Source organism: Ixodes scapularis, unplaced genomic scaffold, assembly GCF_016920785.2.
Source record: "Ixodes scapularis isolate PalLabHiFi unplaced genomic scaffold, ASM1692078v2 PGA_scaffold9__187_contigs__length_104089568, whole genome shotgun sequence".
Taxonomy (NCBI): Eukaryota; Metazoa; Arthropoda; class Arachnida; order Ixodida; family Ixodidae; genus Ixodes; species Ixodes scapularis.
In genome coordinates, this window is record NW_024609884.1 from 41,930,338 (window position 1) to 41,952,507 (window position 22,170).

General features: G+C 43.8%; 1 protein-coding gene across 1 annotated transcript in view; it reads right to left on the reverse strand.

Moving 5' to 3' along the window:
- The window catches only part of LOC8036845 (transcription factor LBX2), a 76,442-nt gene extending 70,118 nt beyond the window's left edge, over nt 1-6,324 (reverse strand). Inside the window, exon 1 of the mRNA XM_029971150.2 lies at nt 5,101-6,324. Coding sequence (XP_029827010.1) covers nt 5,101-5,635 — 535 coding nt within the window. The 5' untranslated portion in view covers nt 5,636-6,324. The remainder of the gene's footprint in view (nt 1-5,100) is intronic.
- Between the last annotated feature and the right edge of the window lie 15,846 nt (nt 6,325-22,170).

The following is a 22,170-nucleotide window of genomic DNA, read 5'->3' on the forward strand; positions in this document are numbered from 1 at the left end:
TGTTGTAAACAAAGCATCTGTATATTAAAGACATGTCATTTACCCTGCGAATATTTTTTTTTTTATATACTAGAAAGCGTATTCATCGTATAAAGATATCGAACTTGTCTTTGATCAATATTTCGATACATTTTAGTGCGTACTCGCTTCCTCCATATCTGCTGTCTGACATATTTGCGATCCGTATTCCAAAAGTGAGCGAGCGAATGGCGTCTTCTTATTTCTAACAGTGCGTCCACCAGAGGGTTCTCGTTTTCTTTTTGTTTTGTTTTTACTGTGGGGGACTTAAATTTGGCGGCTCCCTCTCTGTGAGGTTCTAAGAGTTGAGATGGCACGCGTGCATTAGATAAAATAGCCGCCATTTCGTGTTTATAGTCCATTTAATGCCCGCTTGGCTCAGATTGTGTGCTATCCCTCGCATCGGTGCGCCTGCAGTGTTCTTTTTACGGTACTTATTTATTGTTGTTTATTGTTGTGTTTGGCTGAATCGGGCTTCTAGAGACTAGTAAATAAAAATTGGGAAAACGTATGTTTAGTATAAAACACGTCTTCTTCTCTTTTTTTTTTTTTTTCTTTTTTTTTTTTTGACGAGTGCGTAGAGTTCACGTGCACGGGAACAACTCGAGGCTAGAAACCGTGAAAGACAAAAGCATTTTGCTGACATATACAAACTTGGCCGTGCTGCATGTGTTGTGCCCCGCTTTGAATGAATCCCGCCACAGAAGGAGTGAGAAGTTAAGACGCGACGATACCTTTGTTAGTTTTATGCCAAAGGATCGTAAAGTCAACCTTTCATAAAGTTATTAATAAAAATAAATAGTGAATAAGTAAAAACAAAACCAGGGGGCTACAAGGTTCTTCAGAAACGTTTACAGGGACCTTTTTTTTTTTTTATCCGCACTGGACGTACATGCATCACAGATATTTCGTAAGGATACAGGTTTGTAACGGATGGCTCAACAAAACTATACAGGATGTGTTTTTTGTTTTGTTTTGTTTTCTTTTAAGAGTTACATAATTTTTTTTTTAATTGCCGTGAGAACTACACTATGGCGGTATGTGCAGCGAAGGTATATGACCAGGGGGACATAATCTAGGGGGCTAATCGTCATGATAAGCTGAATAATTAACTAACAACTTAGTTTTTAACGTTTTAATTGGTGAAAATAAAGATACAGTTTCAATTACAAACTTGTTGAGCGTCATCAAAAGCCACTAAATCAGTAACTTCTAGAAAGATTTTGAGCGCGTGGGAAGCGCAAAGTTATCACTTGTGGAACAGACTGAATGCTGGCGGGGAGAAAACGCGGATGATAAGAAAGGAAAACAGCGCGTGTGCGTTATTTCACAGGTAGCCCTGCTGCTGCCGCCCCGAGTGGTGAATTTAGAGTTCCACCGTGCTTCCCAAGGGCTCCAAGACTCTCTGAAATCGACTTAGTGAGTTTCGATGCCGCCCAGCAAGTTTTTAAATAGAACCGTATATCTATTTTCACAAATTAAGAGTTAACATAAAATATTTTAGTTAATGAGACTACTTATTGTTACAATTGCCCCCAAATTTCTGTCCCTCTGGCTGTGTAACTCACACGAACAAAATGCATTAGTTTCGCGTTTTTTTTTAAACTTTTTTCTTACACCCTGTGTTAAGCCAAAAAAAACAAAAAAAAAAAACACCCCGTATATTACATGAGATTGCCATGAACGCTGAAAATAGTTTCTCTAAGGTATTTTTACTTATTAATACTATTATCCCAAACATTGAATATAATAGGAGTGACACAACCATGAAGCGCTATAGGTACAAGAGAAACCTGCAATGTAAGTGTAGACCCCTGCCACCACAAAACCAAGAACGTGCTAAGCTCGTGTCCCGGTTGTGACTTTGTCATTAAAATGTGGAGTTGTCGTAGATACCGCCTTTTCTTGCCTTCCTTCAGAATGATCATGTCAGTCGGTAGGAAATGAAAGCGTGATACAGGAGCCAACCTTGTCGATGGCTGTCTACGTCGTTCTATGCTTTACGCTTTTATTACTACCATCTCGTCGTTTGTTTGTAATCATTCTGAGCCATAACAAAAGGCCTTTGAACCGAGGTTTAAACGCTCTTTGCTATGAGCGCTTAAGCCTCAGCGTTTCTTAGGCATATCTGCACGTGCTTGCGAACACGTTTGTATTGTTTTATTGTTCCATTGTCTTACCGAAAGGTATTTCTAATTCATATTAGTGCTTACCTGCGTATATGTCTGCGAATATTTTTCCATTTGCCTCCTCAGACCCCCAGAGTTAAGATTCCAGGGCTGAAATTAAAGGCTGAAATATTCGCGACTTATTTCAAATATTTTATCTTTTCATGGCGCAAAAACTGTTGGAAATGACTGAAGTAGGCTCGATAACGCCAGTGTTCGTTGCCTGAGATTTTAGCACCAAACGCATCTTAAGCTGGCCGCGTCTACCTTTCAACGCCTGCACCGTCGCGGAAGAGACACATACCCTGACAAAGAGAACGACGTGTCTCCATTATAGAAGTTGACCCCGTTGATGGCGCAACTGATAATAGGATCCCGTACGAATATGGCAGAGGGATCAATTAGCGTGAGATAGCGTTCCTGTCTGGTTTAGTTCACGCAAAGTACGCCACGAAAGAGCCTGAATACGAAGGAGGGGGGGGGGGGGGTCTAATGGTTCTAAAATTGACTTCTAAGGGGTTCAGACGTTCCCTCAGCGATTGTAATCCTCTAAGCGCGTCGATGAGGCGCTGTCACTCTGTAGAGCTGAATGAAGTGCAGGGAGTGAAGTTTATCATTCGATATGTAACATCACCTATCAAACAATGGCCAGCACTTTTTTTTCTCAAACTGACTGCAATTCGTAACCTATAAAATAGTTGGTTATTCACAAAGGAGACCTTATAATAATCGTTGAGATGCGTTACTTAATTCACCTTTTCTCCCACTTAATTTTCGGCATTTTGCTTTAAATATCGACGAATTAAATGTAGCGCCGGCCTTGTCAGCGTGAAACTGCGAGATTAGTTTATCGATTTGTTTGCAAAGTATCTTATGTCTTCTATCAGTGCTAGTTTTATGGCGTGGTAAGCAATATGCTCTCAAAATAATCTCCGAAAAACCCTGCTAGATGCCTCACCTTCATTTTATCCGTAGGACGAGGAGCGAACTAGAAGTACAGTATTGCTCCTTGAGTAATTCGTTACAATATATATACAATACCTCGGAAGCATACATTTCTGGAAAGAAACTGGAACCTGTCACTAACAAAATTAGCTAGGTGAGGAGAAGATTGCATAGGGGGGGGGGAGGCGATTATGCTGTTCTTTTTTTTTTTTTTTTGCCATCTTCGAGGCGCTCACGTCTCATTGTGAGGATACTCTTAGGTGTTTCCAAAGAATAAAACGCTAGTCCGGTTAGATACGAAGTAAAAGCAAAACGGCAGTCGAGCTGAATTGACACAGATGGTAATTAAAACATTGGTGAGTCGAAGCAGAAGAGACTATCACAAACTCGAGCTGTGTTCACAGATCCGTGTTTCTGATTGTGCCTTCTGCAGCTTAAAACGTAGACGGTTAGATATATACACAAAGATAAGACTTATAAGAGTAATCTGTGGAATGGTCCGTGACGCACGCCAATGCCTGATTGAAAAAAAAAAACAAAAAAACTCGCTGTTGCCGTTGGATACCGAACGCTTGCATACGCCTCTTCGTCGCTCGTCACCCGGGCAAAATATGCGCAGTCACTGGGCTGAGGGCGCGTGCACGGAGCACGATATTTCACATACAAGTGCTACTGGCGCATTCTCAGGACGCAATTCTCAGAACGCCCAGTAAACGAACCGTGGCAGCTTGCAGGAGGCGATCATTGGAATGGTCTCTATAACATCACGTGCGTTTTGAGCGTTTTCCAAGATGTTTAATACAAAGCCCGGAGCGCGCGTGTTTCTTCTGTAGCTTGAGCGTACTGACGGTGAGGTGTTAAGGCCGATTCACACACTTGCGTTCGAGTCCGACCGAATGCGAGGGTTGCTATGGTAACGCCTGCGTCGGCTCCAACAAAACGGGGGTACTACCCCGTTTTGTTGGAGTCGCCGCAGCTGTTACCATAGCAACCCTCGCACTCGGTCGGACTCGATGCAACTGTGTGAACTTAAGTGCAAAGAAAGAAAAAAAAAAGAGGGAAAAAAAAAAGAAAAAAAGAAACGAGCGTCGCTTAAGCGCACGTTGTCCGTGTATGCACACAACGTCCTCACGATCTGGCCGCGAAGGGAGAAAGCGTGTCATCTTGAGTCCACGCATGTCATCCGACTCATATTGCATGATGCCTGCATTTCTCACGTGAACTTCGTCACGTCGTGCCTGTATACGTTGCGTCGTTCATGGTCACACACAAGGAGGAGAGGAAGCGCGAACGAGTGCTCGCAGACCTGTTGACTGTTGAAACGTTGCGGTTGTATGTAAACAGACAAGTGCGTCTGGTGACCCTTCCGGTTGGATGGTGTGCGGGATGTGGTCACAAACGGAATCTGATTCATCGTATCGTTGTTGACGTTCTGATTTGACGATATCCTTCCACGCAAGCAAACACGTGGTTCTAAGAGGGCAATGAATAACCGTACACTCGCAGCAACAACGAAATGGTGAAGCGGTGTCGTCCTATGACAACAGCTTGAGCCAAGATGTTCTTAACGGTTTGTGTCAGTGAAGCGGACAGGAGCAGCACGTGCTGCGTCTGCAGGGACCAACTCCTGTCCTCTTCGCGTTTCCAAATTGTGGAGGTGGCCGGTTGCAAGTCGAGGGTTCAACACCCCAAGCACGTGGACCACGTGTTCGACGCTTTTACTCTGACGGAACGTTTACAAGTGCTGGCTATGGAACTGGCATGCGACACATTCATTGGCTGAACAATGAGAGCGAACCAATGAATAGGTGGCATCCATGGACGTTGGAGCACGTCGATCATTTCACGGGGACAGCAAAAGTGCAGGCTTGCAAGCGGCCATCCCATGTCTGATGGCGTATAGGAGGACAGCGGGTGGCGGGAACGAGGCTGCGGCCGAAGCTGCAGCCTCGTCCCAGCGGGTGCTCACCGGCAGCGCGGTCCCCGGACTCGAGTCCCTCGAAGGCCTTGCTGGTCATCTCGAAGAGCGCATCCAGGGGCGACGTGGAGCTGTGCTGCTGCTGTCCGGCGGCGGGGCTGTCGGGCGAGTCGCTCTCGGACCGCTCGGACCTCGAGTCCTCGTCCGTGGAGCGCGGTCTTCGCCGGCCCGGGTTGGGCGACTCGAGGTCCCAGGGTCGCACGATGCCCGACGCCCTGCGCGCGGGCTTGTGGCTCAGGATGTCTTTGATAAAGAAGGAGGTGGGCGGCTTGGGGGGCGACGGGTTGGCCGGAGCCTCCATCATGCAGAGCCGCTTGATGGGCTTGAAGTACTCTTCGTCCTCGGAGAAGTCCTGGTCGGCGCCGTCCAGCGACGCCGTGCTCACCACGTCCAGCAGCTCCTCGTCGTCGGCCTTGGAGAGTCGCGTCGGGGACCGCTGGGGCTCGTCGTCTTCGTCCATGGGAGAGCCCGGCGCCGCCGACTCGGGCTCGTCGGGCCCGACCGGGCTGCACGCGCCGTCGGCCATGCTCGCCACGCTGGCTCCCGCTGCTCGACCGGCTCAATGGCGCCGCTGGATCGCGCCGCTCAATCGCGCCGTCTGCCCCGCGGCCAGTGCATCACGCGCCCGTTCACTCGGCTCTCCGGGGAAGAGCCCGCCGCCGACACGCGCCGGCTGCTCCGCCCGCTCCGGTCGGAGCGCCAATCGGAGCGCGCAGGAGGAGGGACGCGGCGGCCGGCCCGAGAGGGGCCCCGCGACCCCCGAGGCCCGGGGGCGGTCCTTTTGCCGCGGCGGGAGCTTTCGAGTTACCGCTCGGCGCCGACGTGCTCGCCAGGGTGCTTAGGCAGGGTCGCCCCCCACCCGAGAGGGCCAAGGGGGGTTCGGCGGCTTTGGCCCAACGACAGGGTCCGGTCAGATTGCCGGCCCCAGCTTCGGCCGGTGTCGCGTGCAAGCGGCGCTGGCCCCGCGCAGCGCGTGGCTCTTTGATTAGGCGTCGTCCGAGGCGACCGCCACCGCTGCCACGTTGGCGGCGACGCGGCGCTAATGATGGTTCGCGCCAACTTGGAGACGGGCCGGAAACGTCAACGACAGCTTGTTTTTCGTTGTGACGACTAATGCCCCCTTCTACACGCTCTGCTGGACGTGTCCGGTGCGAGAAGAAAAAGAGTCACGTTTTCGTAGGATTGGAACGACATGACGCACTCCCCCCCACTCCCTCCCCGTCTCTGCTGTCGCGGGCGCCAAGCAGCGACTTTTGGCGTCGGTCCCAATGTTCCTTGTAAAGCGCTCGCGGTGCTCGGGGCTATCGTTAGGCTCCGCCAACGGCACCCCGACGGGGACCACGCCTACCCCTGGCCGCAAGGACGGCTCTCGGCTGTTTGTCCCTCGCAGACTGCAGCTCAAGGGACGACGGCGGGAATGTGCCTTTCCTCACTAGACTGCCCTAAACAGCAAAAAATACGAAAAATGTGTTAAAAAAAAAATCGTTTCTCTTTTAGTTTGAGTTTATGCTTAAATTTTTTATTTCATTCCATTCATTTTTAGAGGGAAGGAAAGGAGCCAAGCTTCGTATTTGTAAACGCTACCGTTTCGATCTAGCATTATTGCCGGACTAGAAGTCATTGATAACGCGTTTTTTTTCAGACCTCGTGACACATTTGTTCGATGCTGACTTTTGTAGTTCGCAGACATGAGCAACATCTCGCTAGCAACATTGTCCGTAAAATAAAAATTATTATTATTATTTTCTTTTTTTTTAGTGACGTTTCTAAGGAAGCTCACTTCTCGATCCCTGCCACATTGGGGAAAAAAGAGCACAACAAAACACTTCCCTCCTTCCGAAAACTCCTTTGCATGGTACAAAAAGTTGGCGTTACTCTTGAAGTTTTCGTGAATTATCCTGCGATTAATTTCTGTCGGCATTCGATGTCCTTTGAGATTAAATTGTGCTAGAACAATTTCTATTCAGAATAAAGCGAAATTAAACAGATTGTATTCGCAATTGAGATTCAAAAAGGTTTTTCCGCCATGCTTAAGGTTGGAAAATATGTTGTCCATATACATTTACCATCTTTAGACCTAACCAAATATAGGAAAAAAAATACACCAACATAATTGTAGATCTCGTTTCATATGCAGCTATTCCTTCCCGTTTCACGATTTTGCGAAATGCCGCTCATTCAAAAAGTAATTCGCGCCACACATTTCCCACGATGCACAAGGCTCAAGTAAGCAAAACGTCCTAACAAGAAGGTGCAAACAAGACCCAACCTCTTGTAGTGGCCACTACAGTGACCTGAAAAGCGAAATACCGTATCCTAATCTAAGCTTCATTCTTGGGTTATGTATGCCACGCTATATTGAATTCACTCCACGCTATACCGAATTACCGATCCCCCTTGCCGTTTTCTTTTGTTAGGCTCTATTCGTTAAAGTGGGCAAAAGTACATTTCGTGTGGCTTTCGAATCTCCTGGCAGGGATGATTAAGTCGCTACGCCAAACTTTTCGAATTAGACAGGGCAACAAAAGAACACGAACAAAATAAAAAAAGACATATCGAACTCAGCTGCCACGTTCTGAAATAAAGTCCACGGCTCAGCTCAAAAGAGCCCCCCCCCCCCCCCCCTTTTTTTTCTGACCCCAGCCGTAAACACCTTGTCCACTATGTATAGAACCAACAATGTCTGTCATTCCAAAACTAAAATTAAAAAAAGAGAAAAAAATATGTATGCTTACATCACCTGCCCCATAAGAATGATCGCTGCAAGTTTTACACATGAGGTCGCATGTCCGTTTAATTCACGCCATTTAGCATACGTTTTCCTTTCCAGTGCTCACCATTCATTTTTTTTTATTGCAGTCAAAAGTTACGTGTTCGTCTTATTCAAAACACTTACTCACTTTTGAGTGTATATTCTAGGTCAATGTCACCGACATTTAGGGCCGTATTTTATATCCGTGGGCAAACGTGGTGGCTTCCTAGCACGTTTTTTGAACGTCATAACTCGTGGACAACCTGGGGATCCAAAGCGTTTGAACAGGTTGCCCGCATGTCAGATCGACTCTGGCTATTTAAACCGCAAGGTGGCCAACTGCAAGTGGCCAGGCGCAGCGCTCCGTCGCTGATAAAAGGCCGGCGCGGTTTATGCGCTTAGGGGGAAAGAGGGGGGGTATATTGGGTCGCCGTGCGCGGTGATAACATTTAGTAAATAATTGTTGAACCAGCGCACTGTACCGTTCTTGGAGGCGGGTAGCAGCGAGGCGGGTCCACTCTCGTCTCCTCCTTTCCCTCGCTTTCTCGGCGCATAGAAAGATCACTAAAACGTATCGGTGCGTTTTGTAGTTCTCTTCTACGCCCGCTGCCTCAGGTTTTACCATTTCAGGGAACGTAAATGCGGCAGACAACCAATAAACTACGTGAAAAGAGAACAGAACAATGAAAAACAGTAAGATTCACGACACTATATAGGATTGAGGAACGACTTACGTTTGACATTTAGACTCCCGTGAAATTACTCGATTAGCTAACCGGCTGATCGACGAACTCGTTAGTAAACGTCTAATTTCTTTGCTGATTATTATATGAGATATACTTTATTTTATAGAAATATCAGTGCCTCACTGGCGTCCCCTACTCAAATAATGCGAATAAACATGTCTAAAAACTGTAGTGCGTTAGCTGCGTAGCTTCCTGATGGAGAATTGTGCTTATTGGGTCTGTGTTCCCCTGAAGTAAAGGAGCTGAGGGATCAGTGAAGCAGCCTTCCCCCGGGCCCCATTTTTCTTCATATTTTTAAGCCTACTGTTTCACGTCCGAGTTCAATATACAGGGTGTTTCACGAAAGGTGGATAAATTCGATATTGCAAAAACTACGCAGCGCACAAAAAAAAAAAAAAAAAAAAAGATTGTGTCGTTTAGGTTCTATAGAAAAGGGGCTTTTAAGGAAAATTATTAAGGTTCGGGTAATTAAGGTGCTAATTATTTTCGCGTGATTAATTTTTTTTTTAATAATGAGTTTAAGGGCATGCATAGTTTCCTTTGGAAACTTGCTGAGCTTCCTCCAAAAAGCACTAAATACAAAAATTAAGTGAGATGGAAAGCACGTGCTGCATTTTACAGCTTTCTGAAAAACCGCACAACTTGGACGGGTTTTTGAGTTTTGGTTTACAATTGGAGCGTTTCTCGCCATCGACGGTACCGCGACCCGTGGATAAATAGTGCAACCAATCTCTGCTGCGATGTCCTCTCGCAACGCAGCAGAGGCAGGTTGCACTATTTCTCCACGGGGGCGCGGTGCCGTCGGTGCTGAGAAGCGCTCCGATTGCAAACCGAAACTTGAAAACCTGTCGAAATTGTGCGGTATTTCAAACTGCAGCAAAATGCAGCGCGTGCCTTCCATCGCGCTCCAGTTTTTTTATTATTATTTAGTGTTCTTTGATGATGCTTAGCAAGTTTTAAAATAAAACCAAGCCCTTAAACTCAATATTAAAAAAAATTAATTACGCGAAAATAATTAACAGCTTGATTCTCCCGAACTTTAATAAGTTTCCTAAGTAGGCTACAGGCCTAGGACCAAAACGACACAAGCCTTTGTTTGGTGCGATGCGTAGTTTTTGCAATATCGAATTTGTCCACCTTTCGTGAAACACCCTGTATATTCTATTATAGGTAAATAATACATATCTCATGCTTTGACTGCTTAAGTAGTAACTAGTAGCACGAAACTTCACGTCTGTAAAGAAAAAAAAGTTGTTTTTTTTCTGTCATGTTTATATCCGTCATCGGCCCATGACATATAAATGCATGCGAAATGAATGAGCAGATGAAATTAACTGACTTTGTTAAAACGTATGCTGTCCCCGCAGTGCTAACGTTATAGAGACCAACGCGGTGTTCCGACATCAGTCCGCGTCGATGGCGCTGATTACGGCACGGATCACGGAGCACAGGCGTCACATCTCACAAAGTCTGTCTCTGCGCACGCGCACGACAAACACCACCGAAAATGATCAAGGCCCGTGGACTAGAATATTGACGTCATCAGAGTGCACGGTCGAGGGAAGACGCAGATTGGATACGAGTGCTCCGTCAGTGCTCGGCTGGTCTTCGTGTCCAATAACGCGTCGAAGGACGCTCATCGTCGGGCTCGGATATCATTGCTGAGTTGGCGCCATCCGCGGCTATGATGACGTTCCGTGGAGGAAGAGTGGGGCGTTCGGAGGCCTTCATTATTCTATAGATGCTGGTGGCAGCAGACTTGAGCCCGTTACTTCAAAAAAGTAATTAATTACAGTTACAATTACTTGTTCTAAAACGTAATGGATTACCGTTACAAACCAATCGCCGTAAAAATAATCGATTAATAACTTCGTTACTTTACTCGATTACTTTTGCGTTACTCCAAAGAAACACGGGAAAGACGCACTACATACTGCGTGTTTGAGGGGAAAACTTTTGGGCCCCATCAAAATTAAAATCAAAATAAAACAGATTCAGTACTATCTACGCATCATTTTGGGTTAATAGTTTTAAGAGAACGAATCTATAAAGTATTAAAGTATGTAAACGGGCGTTCGAGGCAAACGAGTCTTGCACTCTCCAACCGCGGGACAGAACTAAATCCCATGAACATGCGACGAATGTACTTGGGCGATGGAGGCACGCACACCATTCGAATTAATCGCGAGCTTTGCCGCTAATTGCGGCATCGGCGAGCTTCAGAACCCGACTCTCCTGAAGATATAGTTTTTCAATGTTGGCTGCATATTGCCTAAATGGGAGTTGGTTTACCTAATAAAGCAGACTTCCTGCCTTGAGACCAAGATGCGGACTGGCTGCTGTTAGACCAAGATGCGGTACTTGCGTCTTGCGCCCGACCGCATTACCCACTTGATCTTCTTTCTTGATCACCAAACGTGTCAGAACCAAGACGTTATACGAAATATTAATGCACAATATCTCAGCTGAACTAGATTACCTGTTTAGAAATTACTAAAAAACAAAAAATAAACACTTTTCAGCGAACAACACGCTTTTATATCTTTCAAGCGTTTACAGGAGGCTTTCCAACTCGTGTCCAAGTGAGTCCCTGTTTATTCTCAGAAAACTCGGGTTGTGTTTCCTCTCCCTAAAATTGAGGTTTAAGCTACCGCAGGCACAATTCGCTCACGAGAACCCTAGCATTCTCGTTTCTAAGAATACGGGTTAAGCTTGGATGTCCCAAGCCGTTTTCTTGTGCTCGCCGGCCAGCTTATCGCCTGCTGTCAAAAGTTACTGTTTAAACTGACAGCAAAGTTGATGCTAGATTTTTTTTTTCTGTTTCAATGAATTGCTGTTATCGCACCCCTCACGTTTCTGCCTTACGCATCCACGAGTGCAAAGTCAAGTGACAGAAGCCACATAGCTGGTTGTTCTAGCCAGTATTTAGCTTTCACAAAGTCAAGGATGAGCATGAAGGTCGAGGTCTTATTAGAGCTTCCTCTCTGTTTGCGGGGTGAGTGTGTATGGCAAAAACTTTGACAAACAAAAAAAACGGTTTCGTGTGAAAAAAAAAAAATTTGTTTTGGGGGGTCAAGGCGCGGAGGGGTGGGGTGGGAGGGAGGGTAAAGGAAAGGTGGGGGGGGGGGGGGGGGGAGCCGACATATGCACCACGGTCACTGTGTCCACGGCCCTACTCGACACGAACCCCACTCGAAGGTTTTATGGTCCATTAGTCTTCTGCTCTTTTGATAGGCTCGAAGTAGTCCTTTCGTTTTCCAAGAAGTCGAAGCCAGTTGCCTGGCTGACCGTACGAGCGAGTCGAGAAACGGGTTCTGGCTGGGCTCTCGTGCCTTCCGTTAATTCCTCGCCCTTACCAGCACACTCTTCACGAGCGAACCTTGTCTTACCATGCTGAAAGCGCGAAGGCCGTTGCATCGCCCTTCTTTCACTCTATTTCTGCATTTGACGGAACGAAAAAATTGTAACGAGTAATATCAGTAATTCGTTGCTGAAAAAGTGATGAGATTACATTAGAAAAATTACATTTTCAAAAATTAACGGATTAATTACTAAATTACAAGTAATCCCCTTACTTGTAACGGATTACTTCCAAGTCTGGTTGGAACCATACCCACCACACCAGGTGTGGGCAAACACGCGCTTCGTTCTTTAGGTGAAATTTGAATTTAATGTAAGCTGGAGGGGCGAGGTTTGCAACACACAGCAAGACGAGAAGATTAAATTTAACCCGGTCACTTCAATGCCAAGCGAGTGTCTGCTTGGCCAGCAGTGACTATTGTGGACAAGCCAAAGAGCTCGTTCCTGTCGGAGGATACCAACAAACTTCTTTGCTTCCACCAGCGGAGCTGTAAAATGCAAGTCTTGTTGAACTCTTGTCAGATGCACATCAAAATTTAACCCTAATTGAAAATATATGCAGCACGCTGTTCATCGCGTAGTAGAGAAAAAACAAACAAAAGAAGGAAGACAATGAAAAAACGGTTAAAGTGCAGGCGAGCTGGTGTAAGATATACATGTTGATTGAAACCTGAGACTGTGGTTTGAAAAACGGAAACTCGCGAAGTAGGAAGAAAAAGGGACAGACAACGTCTCAAACTCAGCTAAAAACTTTATTGCCTCTTCGCCTTATATACACCTTCCCCGAACGTCGCCACCACCACAACGGTTCCGTTTTTCAAACCACAGTCTTAGGTTTCAATCATCATGTATAACGAAGACAAGTGTAATTTTGCCCTCTTTAAAATAATATGCCCGTAATTCAGCGAAACCGACAAATCGATTAATTAATTGATTAAAGGGTGACGATTACTTGGTTTAAAACGTCTTAATTGACGCCCAGCCCTATCTATAACGAATTCTAGAAATTTATTTTCCCAAGTGTATAACGTTATATTTACACTTCAACTAATAAATCAGCCCCCACATCATATTGAATAATTGATTAATCAATCAATTTGAGTCTGCCGATTAATGGGTTAGAATTTTAATAGGTGCCCAGCGCTAAGTCACTGACATAGAATTAGCTTTAAATCTGGTTGTAATAATTTAGTTACTTTTACCTTATAATTCCTATAATCTCTAAAAAACGGACCTCAGTCATTATTTTTTTTATCATACACACCCGAATAAACTTTTTCTGCAATTCTTTTTCGTCCCTTGTGATTATGCCTACTGGCGCTGTGCTTGGTTTTATGAATAACACATGTTATAGAAGCAAATTGTGTTTACATTTTGATTTTGTAAACTTTATAACCATATTCCTCTATAATTTCCATAATGCTTTCAAGCGATTCCTCTACTAAATTTTAGTGACATTAAGCTGTCGTGTTTTATTGGTAGCAGGGTCAATAATCACTTATTTTAAATCATATATGATTTTTCGTCACGTTATACACGCCTACTTAAATAAAACAGTGTCTGTTTTCTGCACCAAAGGGAATATGGATCGCGGCAACGGTGCCGTCGCGAGCCGCGCGCATCCTGTAAACGGGCTTCCCGTCGTGCGACTGCGCTCAGCGCGAAGCAGGTTTTCCGCGTGAAGGGGGCGGATCAACTCCCTTTCCGGTTCTGCGATAAATTAGTTACTTCTGCATGAGCGTAATAATGTATGGGAGTAATCAAAATATAGAAGTCACGAGAAAGTAAACGACGTGTATATGACGACATATCTTGTCCCCACCATAGCCAGATAAGTACGCAAATTACTGGGCGCTGGCTCCACGCTTCGTGAGTCACTTCCCCTTCTCTTCTACTGTTAGAACAAAGACCGTTTAAGTACGGGACATAGCCCTATTAACCTTGTTGCCACAACATGTTTCATATCATCGAATTACAGGACATGTACCATAATTCCTTAATACGGTACATGTTGTGGCAACGAGGTTAAGATGCATGTGTCCCGTACACCTTTATGATGGCACAAGTTCTGTTTGCTACTAGCTACGGGAAGTGTGCCATCAGGTTCAAAAAGAGCACATTTTCTGTTGGAAACGACGTCAGCACAAATTCCCTTTTCACATGTGACTGCACACACACCATTCTGTGTGTCCCTCCAAAAATGCTGTGCTTTAAAAAAAAAAACAATAAACGAAACAAAAAAAAAAAAAAACTATGCATTGCCAAAAGATTATTCTGCACTCAAAATTGGCGCAAGGAGTCTGTACCAAATGAAAAAAATTCAGAGCTGGTCGTTATCTGAATCGTACGTTATAAGTGACTTTCAGAAATTTTTATAGATGAAAATGGCTGCCCACGTATACATAAAGATGAATGGCAGGAGCTTACAGGAACGGGCCTTACTTTGAAGTTTGAAGTTGATTTGGTTTCTCACGGGCCAGGCCCGGCAGGGAGGTAGAGACAAAAGGCATTTCTTCCTGACTGGGCCTCTACCTCCACAGTTCATAACAGCACAACTTGCGTTAGTTGACATATATACGTAAAGAAAATAAACAAAATACATATATCTACATAGCAACAAACATACACACTTGTTACACAAAATCATAGAAATTATTTTACAAATATAAACAAGGATGTCCTGAGACGAATATAATATTACAAGAAATAAGAAAACAATTCACAAAACATTTTAAAATTTTAAACCTAGCTAGATAATGCCACACAAAGATGACAATCATTCATACGACATTAATTCGTAGTCACTGACGTATAATCACAAAATGATCAAAGGAGCGAAAAAATCACATAAGATATGTACACAAAAGATTACAGCCATGTAACAAACACATTTGTCATTGCAACACTGGTAGTCGCAAAAACGAAACAATTTATACTACGTGTAATATATATCGTTGTGTACAAGGGTGTGTCTAATGTTACTTTTATATTTATTAAATGATACTGTAAAATCAGTACGTTCTTCAAAAATGTTTAGCAACGAAGAAACTTGATAATTTAGTTTTGGTTTTCCATAATTTATCCTGACCTTAGGAGTCTTTCGTTTGGCGTTTCTAAGAAGATAGGGTTGCGATGGCACTTCATTCATTTGATAAAGTTTTTCTTTGTCTGCATAAGTTTATAGTAATAAATCTGGTTTGCTTTAAGGATGTTATGTTTTGTAAATTATAGACTGCTATAAAAGTCACGAACATTTCCTTGATTTCTAAAATGCGCAAAACCTTTTTCTGGAGAATAATTAATTTGCTATAATTTGTGGAAGTGGATGTCCCGTATGCCGTAATTTCATAACAAAGTTTTCAGCAAAACAAAAAGTACTATAATTTTTTGATAAGCCACTTTGGTAATAAATTTGCTATTTTATATATACAGCCCAGTGTTCTCGAGAGGTCCCCTTTTAATTTGTTCACGTGAGTGTTCCAAGTAAGTGTTTCATGAAACCAAACGCCAAGAAACTTTTACTCTATAACCTGAGATATGTGGGTGCTATTATATTGCAGATGTATTACACTATTGTCGTGCTTATTGATAGGTCCGAATATAATGTACTTTGTTTCGTCCACATTTAGTTTAAGCGTGTTTGTTTGCAGCCATTCTGAAAGCTTTTGAAGATAATCATTTGCCTGTTGTTCTAAGGACGCTTTTGTATTACTGCAGAAGAAAACATTGGTATCGTCAGCGTACATCACCATATAAGAGGAATTTGGGATGTCTGCTATATCATTTATATATATGAGAAGAAGTAGTGGGCCCAGTATGGAGCCCTGGGGCACTCTATGATTTATTTCCAATTGCTGAGAAGCGGCGTTATTGACATGTACAAACTGTTTACGATTTCGGAGGTAGGACTTTATTAGGTTAGGTGCTACGCCACGTACACCACAAGTCTGAAGTTTTGACTGTAAAATATTGTGCTTTATCGAATCGAAGGTCTTGCTCAAATCTAGAAACTATCTGAGTGCATATAGTTTATTTTCGATGCTGGTTATAATCCTGACTTTTATATTTGTGAGAGAAAGTTCAGACGATTTCTCCCTTTGAAAACCATATTTGGACCTAGTGATTACGTTGTATTTTGAAAAAAATCCTTTGCAATCTAACGTTTACCACGCTTTCAAATATTTTTGAGAATATTGGCAAAACAGATATTGGTCGATATTTTTCTAGGTCATTTTAGTTTTCCCCTTTGTGCACCGCACTAACCCTTGCGACTTTGAGTTCGTCTGGATATATTTCCTGGGCTTATTATGTTTGACACCATTTTAACTGGCAAGGGTTTTATTTCGTCAACCCCCAGCCGCTACAGTCGTCTTTATATTTTTTTTATCAAATTAGTAACTTCGCATGGGGAAGTAGGCTCGAGCATTATAGCGCTTGAGATATTAGTATTTTTATTTGTGGTACTGATTTTGCTGTCAGTTTCTCTTTCTCGCGGAGCACCGACGTTTATAAAATGCTCATTCAGGGTATTTGTAAGTTCCTCACCACTTATATTTCTACCGTTTCTACACCACACCGGACATAGTCTTTATATGTTAAGCTATTAACCGTGCCCCACAGTTTCTTCGGGTTAATGTAAATATCATCAAATTTGCTCAAAAAGTATTCAGATTTTTCCCTTTTAATGCCGGAACTAAGCTTATTCCTGATTTTTTTTTTTTAATTCACTCAGCAACGCTTTATCACGCGACCTCACGAAACAATGGTACATGTTATTTTTTATCCTAATTCTCTTTATGGGTCGTCATCCACCCATGGCTTACGGAGTTTGGGTTTTGACTTTTTTCCTTGTAATATAGGGAATGCACATTCATATAACTTCTTAAATTCACTTAAAAACTTGCCATAAGCAGTGTCCGCGCTTTCTTCTAAGTAAATGTCTGTCCAATCAAATCTCTTAACGAGTTCATGAAATATGCTGAGCGTTGTGTTGTTTATTTTTCGGTAGCAGTAATTAACTGGGTCAATTTTTTTGCAGTGTTTCGGACGGCGGCTTAGGCAAAAAATGGGAAGGTTGTCACTAATGTCCTGTCTGCAAATTCCGGCGTACAATTGAGTTTGATTAATGTTTAGTATGCATACGTCTATTAATGTGGCACTCTCACTTGTTACTTTTCACACTCCCACTGAAACTTTCCAAAAAAATCACTTATAACTTTCGAATAAGATGACAATTAATTTCTGAAACAGTGGCATCTAGACCTGACTGCTAGCGCTACATTTTCATATCATTTCATTTCATTTACTTTAATTTCATTTATTTACCCTGAGGACCCATTTCCGGGTATTACAGAAGGGAAAGTAAAAATACACTGCTTAAACACGAAAGAAAAGAACACAAGAAAACACGAAGAAGAAACAATACACGGTACAAATGTTAAATGGCGATAACAAGGTAAAATAACCTTTTACAATTCTAACTCGTTCATTTTATCCAAGAAAACACCGAAAAGTTCGCAAAACTTAGAGGTGTGAATTTCTATTACAATGTCATTGGTTAAAGAATTTCAGTCGTCAATTACTAGAGGTAGCATGGAATTTGCGAAAAACAAGGATGAAGTGGGAATGAATTTCATTTTACATATATTGTAAACCCTAGCGGAAATCCAATATGCGGCGCTGAGGAGGGCCATCTTCGTCTGCGGATTGTGATAATATGTTTTATGAAGAAGGGGAAAGTCGGGAGAGCCTTCGACGAAAAGAAAGTGTTTGGAGACCAGCCCGATTATGAATTGAAGTGATACTGATATAGGAAGAGTAGTCGGAGTGAATGTAACTTCATGCTCTGTTTTGAATTTTTTCTAGTTCGATAGAGAGATAATTTTGAGATGGTGACCAAATCGATGATGCGTACTCTATCTGGGACCGAACCAGGGTTGTGTAAGCTAGCCTCTCAATTTCGGGCGAACAAAGTCTCAGGTTGCGTTTTAAGTATCCAAGTGCGCGGTTAGCTTTCAAGATAACTTCGTTCACTTGGTTGTTTCATGTGAAATCGCTGGTGAGGTTGAGTGCTAGGTACTTAGGTGGTATGACGGGTCAATGTTAAGAACTTGCACTTTTCCATGTTTAGGCCCATCTGCCAATTGTTACACCTCTGTTCAATTATATTGAGATCATTTTGAAGTGCTCTATGGTCTCTTATAAAACTAAACTATGTCTTAAAAAACACTCAGTTTTTATAGCAGATCATTCAATGTTGAGCGGAGACGGCGTTTTGTAATGCATAGTTTATTTTTGCGGTGAAAAAAAACTGTAAATTTTTTTAAGGGAAACTCTCTATCATTGGACAGGTTTTGTAAGTCCAGTTCTGCAAGATGTGCCATTTCGTGAAGGTGTACGTGTGCTCATGTTGTGCTACACACACCTGCACATATAGCTGGTGACAGGCACGTAGCCAAGGGGGTGGCCCATGGGGCCCGGGCCCTCCCCGAAATCTTCGATTTTGCTGGGACCTCCTCTCCCCCCTCCCCTTCATACAGCATCTTGTCATGGGCGGGCCGCCCCCGAAACAAGATCCTGGCAACGTGCCTGGGTGGTGAAGCCGAATTTCCTCATGGTGTGAATGCCGCATTTTTTGCGCAAGGAACTTCGGTGGTTTACTGCAATATGAGCACAAACCAAGGGGTAAATGCACTTCTAAATTCATAACGATACGAAGGAAGGTGAAATATGCATTCTTGGATTCTGATAGTATTGGACTATTACAGTGAACACATTGTGAATTGTGAAGGAAAGCCAAGTGTTTACTGCCTCAAAATTCTTAACAATAGCACCAGCTGACTAGATAGAATGATATGTTCTTAACTTACAACTCGCTTTGGAAACTAAATTGCGGTAACAATTTGTGATAATAAATGAAAAAAAGCATCTATGCTCAATACTAAAATCTCAATGTGGGAATCGGTAGTGTTGATAAAAAATTGACTAGATAAATGAAAAACATCGAACCTGCTGCCTGTCGCCCGCGAAGCTCTCTGGTCACCGTGATTAGTGGTATCCTGCTTTCCAGGCACATAGCCAGGGGGGGGGGGGGGGGGGGGGCATGGGGGGAGGCCCCCATGCCCCCGCCCCCTGAAGTCTTCTATTTTGCTGCGACCTCCTCTCCTCCTCCCCTTCATACAGCATCTTGTCATGGACGCCCTCCCCCCCCCCCCCTCCCCCCCCAGGCCGAAACAAAATCCTGGCTACGTGCCTGCTGCTTTATACTTGCCTTCTTTCCAGCATTCGCTCTACTCAATTGGAAAGAGTGGAGGGCTTAGCGGAGGAGTCTATCCCGAGTTTCTTATGTTGTAACGAACCATAGTGCAAAACTCTCCTACCACTTCTTCTTGACTTTGGAAAGTTCTTGAAGGTTCCTTAGACCGTCGGGTGCAGCAGAGCCAGCTTCCGTGAAGAACGCCGGGGCCCCTTCTCCGGGTTCATGCCCACGAGTCGAATGCAAGAAATGTTAAAATGTGAGATGGGTTTAGGTATAGAAAAACTTATAACCTATTTTAATTTATGCGCCTTTAGTCAGTGTTCCTACCTGGACTAACTTATAAGCTTTTTTATTTACGTATTTACTTATTTACTTGTTTATTTATTTAATTCCTTCATCTTCAAGTATTGCCAATATATTCCTCTGGATTAGTCTGTTACATCATCTGTCAATCTAGCTACCGTTAATCCCCAGATGTCGAAATCCATGCTAAGTCGAATATCTCCTGAAGTAAGTCAGGCTCAGTGTGTACCGACATAGCATATGCCCTGTGACCAACACACCTCAAAACTCAAACACCGCTCTAAGTTAGACAGTTCGAGTGCACACCATGAGTTGTACTAGTTCGAGCTTTTACTACAGTTATATTTTGGGGGGAAGCTGGAATCAAGCTTAAAAATCAGTGTGACCTTGTTTTAGAGGATTTTCTGGAATGAAATACTTCCTTTCTGGTTGATTTGATCAATATATTGTGATGAAGGTTTCAGTGATGTGATTGTCATGAATCGTTTTGAAGCACCCTATAGACACCAGAAGTTCGTTTTTAAGCAGTAAAAAAACACACACAAACACACACCCACACATTCGTAGCACAAGCTTTATTCAAATTCGTTGCACTGCATCTATTACGATAAGAGTAACTATTCTCCTATTAAATAAAAAAAAAAGCTTTTTTTGCTTTTTCATTTTTTCGAGACCACTCATTAGCTTTCATTGCATGGCAGAGAGTTTAATTTCCCCAAACTGTGAACAAACTGTCAAGTCATGCTTCAAATCACTAGACACAACAAGAAGAATGTTGTGACAAGTGCCATATTACTTGCGCCGTTTCGATTTCATTCCGTTTTCCTCTAGAGCGCGGGAAAGAGCGCCTCCGAGCACGAGCTCTACGTTTTGACGGTAATACGGCATTTCGTTTTCTAGGTTTTCCCGCTCATAATAATTCAAGTGCCCGTTTTTAATGCGGAAGCATTAACTGTTCCATGGAGCGAAGCGGGCGTTGTCTGTAACCGTCTAGCAGCGAAATGGCATCCGTTTTCCCATTGGTTGCGACGCGCCATATCAGATGCTTCGTCACGGTTGCCGGCGTCGAAGCGAACGAGTCTCAGAAGTAAAACACAAAGAAAAACACAGCAACGCAGATGCATCGTCACACAAGCCGTGGAGACGGCGTGGTTCGCCGCGCCTGCGCAGTGGGGGAGCGTGATGTCACCGCCGGAGCGCATGTGACCCCATAGCAACGGCGTCATCGTTGCTAAGGTGCCAGACGAACTGCTGGCGGGAGGAGGGGACGCCGGAGCGCCGTGTGCGAAAGGAAGACGTGGTGCGTTGTTTGTAGGAATGCGCTGCTTGTAGGAATGCTTTCTATTCCTACGCGGGAACAGTCTTAAGTGTATTTTATTCCGAGCGTCCCTGAATTTAAAGGTGCGATGCAACACTTTTTCAACTTTCAATAAATACAGCTTAGAATTATTCCGTGACATCAATGACCTTTAAAACCCACGTTTTTTTTTTTTTTCTAGGCAATGGTAGGTGCAGAAAAAAATTCGAGAAAAAACGAACACTGTTTACCTTTACGTTTATAAACGTAAACGGCCACGTGATCTCGAGTCGGTTATATGCCGCCAATATGTTTATCATAGCCAGGCGTTAGGGTTGGCAGAGCACATAGCGTACGCTGAGTTCCACGCATTGTTAAGGTTCGTCTCTTCCCTTCATCCTGCAGCGATTGGGCACGAGCCATCACCCGAATGCATGTCGAGGCATTGCTTGTCACGAGCAAAAATCGAATGCCTACGCAGTCTTCGTGTCCACTGTGTGAGCGGTATTTAAATATCGTCATTGCGGGGTTGCATAGTTTGATGAAGCAATCCTGGGGATCGCATTGTTGGCATTGTCCCCACAAATTCGTCATTGGCTCCGTCATGAAGTTTTGTGAAGGAGAGTCTGAAAGAAAAGGACCGCTTTTATCCTTGGAGTTCCACCGCGACGAAGACGCTTCTTGGTTAGTGGCGTTGCGTTCGAGTGTTTTTGGGTCCCAGTAGTGCCTGCAAGCAGATGTAAAGTGAGAAACGTTCCTACCCAATATCGTTGTTGCACGGTCCCTTTAATCCAGCTATAGTTAAATTTAATACGATTAGTAATAAATTTAATCACATCACAAATTAATTTTATTTAAGTAATCCATTTTGATCGAAGAGCCATCCATTTTAATCGAAGAGCCACCCAATATAATCTCTTGATATCTGTGAATTAACAGGGTGCTGCTCATCTGTCCGAACTGTTTTAGAGGTCTGAGGTACTTGGGAGTCATGAAGTCATGAATGAATCTTAAATGTATATGCTCGTTTCATGATTTTTTTTTTTTTTTTTTTGTATACGCACGTTTATTCTGGTATTTTCGGTTGCGCTGCTGGTGCGCGCCGAGGCGGCGTTTCCTTATTCGCGACTCCAGCAAAACGAACGGCACCTAGCGGGAAAACACTGAACTGGCCGGAACAGGTCCCTTCGCGATTTCCGCTCGTCTCTTCTGGCTTCCGTGTTTCCATGTTGTCGGTGGTTTGCGCGACAGAACAGTTCTACCGGTGACTGTGTCGTAACCGTAGTATCGCCTTGGGACCCAGGTTGCTCTGCACGCAAATGCGTAACCGCGTGAGCCAGACATT